The sequence below is a fragment of the Neltuma alba genome, unplaced genomic scaffold (assembly GCF_004799145.2).
Source record: "Neltuma alba isolate B1F8T4 unplaced genomic scaffold, ASM479914v2 tig00012057_pilon, whole genome shotgun sequence".
NCBI classification, from domain to species: Eukaryota; Viridiplantae; Streptophyta; class Magnoliopsida; order Fabales; family Fabaceae; genus Neltuma; species Neltuma alba.
Genome location: NW_021636621.1, coordinates 31,762 through 36,558, shown reverse-complemented (window position 1 = coordinate 36,558; position 4,797 = coordinate 31,762). Strand labels below are relative to the sequence as shown.

The 4,797-nt window shown below is 35.9% G+C and overlaps 1 protein-coding gene across 1 annotated transcript; it reads right to left on the bottom strand.

Annotated features, from left to right (window-relative positions):
- Positions 1–1,341: 1,341 nt before the first annotated feature.
- LOC114721690 (F-box protein At5g07670-like) lies at positions 1,342–4,492 on the bottom strand. Its single transcript, XM_028907538.1, has 2 exons — positions 3,173–4,492; positions 1,342–2,098 (listed from the first exon to the last, which is right to left on the bottom strand). The coding sequence occupies exons 1-2, from the start codon at positions 4,381–4,383 to the stop codon at positions 1,831–1,833; spliced, it is 1,479 nt and encodes a 492-aa protein (XP_028763371.1). The 5' UTR covers positions 4,384–4,492; the 3' UTR covers positions 1,342–1,830.
- Between the last annotated feature and the right edge of the window lie 305 nt (positions 4,493–4,797).

Below are 4,797 nucleotides of genomic sequence, written 5' to 3'. Positions count from 1 at the left end.
TTTGAAAACATTTTATCTCAGTCCGTTTTATTCATTATTGGATGTCAGCCATGTTATGACAAGCTAGGTTTTTTTTGTTTTTTTTTGTCAGAGTTATGACGAGCCAGGATACCTTCTCTTATTTGCAACATGTGCGTGTGTGTGTTTCTTCTGTTTTATTTAAGAACACCTCTCAGAACCAAATGCCAAGTTTTCCACTTTACTAAATGCAACCTCTGATTTTGAAAATAATAAATCTTGACATATTCAATTATGTTTCCTTAATTGCTGTGATATGCTACCCCTAGTCCTTAATATAAAAATTAGTTTGACATTCAATTTAGTCTTAAATATAAGATCCCAATTCACTTTGCTTTTCATATTTATCCATTTTTTTAAGATAATTTTTGTAATAATTGCATATGTTAAATATTTTAACAAAAGATAATTTTAGCTAATATAAATGATTAGTCAAGATATTTGAAAAAAAACATCACATATTTACTACTCCCCCAATCCTATTTATATATTTATAAGCTTCAAATTTGGGAAATGATGTGATCTGTTTTTTAAGCTTCAATTTAAACTAGTCTTAACATTTAATGTATTTTTTTTCAATGTTGCCCTTAATTATTTCTCTTTCATCCATTTTATCAATTATTATAAGAGTATATTTGGAAGCCAAAAACATATTTCTAACATATTTATTGTTTTTAACTAATTTTAATTAATTGTTCGTTATCTATAAATTAGCTATTTGAAGCTTATAATAAGAAACAGAGTTAGTACAAATAACTAACTTAACTAATTTTCTTAATCTATTCAAATTAGTCAACTAGTTCTTATATTAATTATCGAAGGTAGTATTAACTCCACTTCTATTTTATAGCTGATCCCAAATTCAAATAAAAAATAAGGGTTGTATCACGTCATCAACGACTAATGTAAAGCTAGGTCCAAAAGTAACACAATGTATAGCTCCAAGTACAAAGACAAATAAGCATGAACTGTTGTATCATTGCTATAGTTGGATGAACAAGAGCTAGTGTACTCTTCTACACAAATACGGCTAAAGAAGTAAGTTTATAAGAACAAGATCGTATTTGTCACCAGAACATTGGGACCTCCATGGATGTGGTGGGAGTAATGAAAGAAAGGAATATTAACATCCTATCCCTCCAAGAAACTATACAGGTTGGGGAAAATTTAAAGGACTTGGTGAGAAAGTTATATTAATAAAAATATGGGAGCAGTACAAGCCATTTTTCAGACTATATCGAATGCAAGAGAATCCAATCATGTTATATAAAAACAGAACAGTCTGAGCAACTTATGTGGTATATAATAGGAAAAAGTATAGAATAAATGAAGCTAGCTAAGCATAACGATTAATTGAACCAAATAAGCATAACGATTAAGTCTCCCGCAGTATACTCTGAACAACTTATCCTGTCTGCCATACAAGTTTTTGTGTCCAGCTTCCAACGTTAGAAGGGACTTAGATCAATTCTCTCTCTATCTAGCTGAATAATACGTATTCATCCTAAAAACAGAGTATACGAATGGCAAAATAGTTGGGCAATGAAAAAATTACATTGAACAAGGGTTTATTCTACTTAGAGCGAGCTCTCTACATTTTATTACATAATTACATCTCTGGATTCCCTCCTCAGTCAAATGGATGAAATCAGAAGAAAAACTTCAATCGTCTGTATCTATGTTAACCATCTAAATGAACATATATTGATACAACTCTCACTAAGAGTCAGTAACAACGATCTGTTTCTATGACTGAGGCCTACTTTATTATCCTTTTTATTATGATTACAGATCAACTAATTTCAGGAATCGTCAAGTTCTTCTGCAAAATTTAACTCCTCTCTTTGCCATGCTTCCCTCCATTAGACTTGATGGAAGAAGAGACTTGGTATCTGGACTCCATCTTAATTCTTTAAGTGTGGTGAATATGGTTGCTAGAGAGGGTGAGATTTCACTATCCTTTATGCTCTTGCAGGAAACTACTCTAAGGCTCTGAAGATCATTCCAGGATTGAATTACAGACTCTAAACCTTCTGTTGTTAGCAATGAACATCCTTCTAAGCTTAAAAGCTTCACCCGCCTGCAATAGAGAAGTAGCTATCAGTTTTTTTGTTCAGAACACCGCGTTTGCTTATAACTTGTCAAGGGTCAACTAGCAACAGCGAAACCATTAACACACGGCAACAATAGTAATCAAGTCTAATATATATAGGACATCTCCATTTCAGCATCACTTGCTCATAAGAGATATATTGGATATTAAATAATAGATATCATCGCATTTCCTCTGTATTTATCAAGCAGGATGTAAGGTTTTAGGACAATTACTACAAATTCTTTAAACACTCTTAAAATTAGCAATGGCATTCTTAAAATGTTATGGTAAATATCTAAAATCTGATAGTAACTTAACCGTGGGAGTATTTACCGATGTTAGGATCCTATTGAGGTAATTTTTGTCTAGTTCACGTTCTTATACTAGATTTTTTCAATAATTAAAGCTGAGCAGAGTTTTGCTGAAAACTTGTCGTACCAAGAGACTGAAACGAGTTAACTCAAGCTTAAGGTGAATTTATGAAAGAAAAGAGTTTGCAAAGAGATCAAATCATTGCAATGGGACCATGGAGGTTCCTAAAACTACATTTCAATTGAAGAAAATGGCCAGCAATGAAATTTTTAAGAGTGACATTTTCTCTCATTTAGAATTAAACCCAGCAATTTTTCTTTATATATATCGATATAGCAGGAAATGGATGAGAATAACAAGAAAATATTTGATAACTTGAATGATTAAGAACAACATTTCACACTTTAAATTTGACTTTCCCTAGTTTCTTCCCATTCTCCTCAATTTAAATATAACCTGGGGTTTTTTATAGTTCAGAATTCAATATAGATCATCCTCTCAATGAAGAATTTGAATTGACGGTCAGCATAACGCTATTTACTGTAATGCATAAAGCAACAAAAATTTTGACGCTGTGCAATTTACAGTTCGCATAAGCGATATAAAATAACAAAACCCGAAAATCGAAGAGCATATAAAATGACTTCAAAAATACTTCGATACAGAACCATAAAGACAAAATGGCAAAAAAATTTCAGTCATGTCGTGTAATTGGGAAATAACAAGAACTGCAGAATAGGACATTACCTGCAGATGCTTGCAAAACTGAACATACTATCATCCAATCCCCAGCAATCTTGGATGATAATATCTCTTGCAGCCCTGCATACCCCAAATATAGCTCCCATGCTACTTTTGTCTCTTAACTGGCACTTTTGCAAATGCAACCGTTCAAGTGCAAAACATGAACCCATATGCTCCTCGGGTCCAGGATTAAGATCGATCCATTTACATGATTGGATCCTCAAGGTCTTTAAGTTCTCGCAAAATGAAAGCGCTGCCAACCATCCTTCATCCATTCTGTGATCTGATAAAGTCAATTCTTCCAACATTTGACAGCACTTTCCTATTGCTTTGATCCCATCAAAGCTCCCTTCACAACCACTAAGCTCAAGCTTGACCAGTCTGTTGCAACCTTGAGCCAGAATAGTCAATCCAATATCGGAGACCACTGAGCTGTAGAAACCGTCAACATTCGCAACCAATTTCAAGATCTGCAGATTCTGACACGCTGCAATCCCTCGCAGAACACTGTCATCGCATTTCTGCAATTCCAGTTCTTGCAGCGTAGAACACTCCTCAGCCACACTCAATAAACCCACTTCACTAGCACCAATAACATGCAATTTACGCAAATTGGGACACCCACTAGCAAGAGCTTTCAGACCATTATCGATGACATCAACAGGGAGCAGATTTTTCTCCTCCCCGAAACACCAATTGGGGTAAAATCCAGAATCAATATGCATCGAAACAAGTCGGTGACTCAGATAAATACCCGAATTCCGCGGCGAAATGAACGACCCAGGAATCATATCTACATGGTTTAAATTGGGGAATCTATGAATCAAACGACCAGATAAAACGAAGTTCCAGTCAAGCACTCTGAGGGTCCGCACGAGCCGCCCCTGCAGATTCAACCACCGTTTGCAGACAAGAGAAATGGACTTCCTTTGCGAATCTGGGAGCTTGGCGAAGATTCTGAGGAGAAGCTCGTCGGACAAGAGAAGGGTCGAGTCAATTGGGAAAATATTGGGACTTAGGGTTTTGAATTTGGGGTCGCCGGGAGGAGACAGGGACTGAAGTTGCATGGCGACCACCATATGCTTGAGAGGCTTGGTGTTCTTGAGCCAGACGTTAGACCAGCTAGATGGTCTCTTCTTCGTCGATGGAGCACTAGGGCTAGGGCTAGGGCTAGGGTTCTTGTTCTGGTCCCGGTCCTGCCCTGGAAACGACATCGTTTCACACCGAAAGTTCCTCTGTTTTGTTCTTGGTACCCTCTGCTTCGCATCCCAAAAATCTGCAGCCCTCTCTCTCTCTCTCTCTCTCTCTCTCTCTCTCTCTCTCACTATCTCTTTCTCCGTCTCTTTCTCTCTCGCTTTCCTATGGTTTGAAAATTTTGAATAATTGTTTTGCAATCATTTACTGTTTATTTATTGAGGCGAAGCTCTTTTTGTTTTGTTGGGAGAGACTGAGATTGAGCCAATCATATCACAACACACTAACTAACAAAAAGATTTTAATGCTTTTTTTTTTTTTACAAAAGAGAATCTAACAAACCCCGAGAAATTTATAGAGGAAAGTTAATGCGCACTTTCCCATGGATAATCATTTCCTTAGTTTTGCTCTTTAGCTGAATTTGTTAGATTTGA

What these genes read in the sequence shown, in the direction of transcription:
- LOC114721690 (XM_028907538.1), bottom strand. Translation starts at nt 4,383, where the DNA reads ATGTCGTTTCCAGGGCAGGACCGGGACCAGAACAAGAACCCTAGCCCT. An exon ending in AGTTTTGCAAGCATCTGCAG is followed by an intron (nt 2,099 to 3,172) that starts GTAATGTCCTAT and finishes TCTCTATTGCAG; the next exon opens with GCGGGTGAAGCTTTTAAGCT.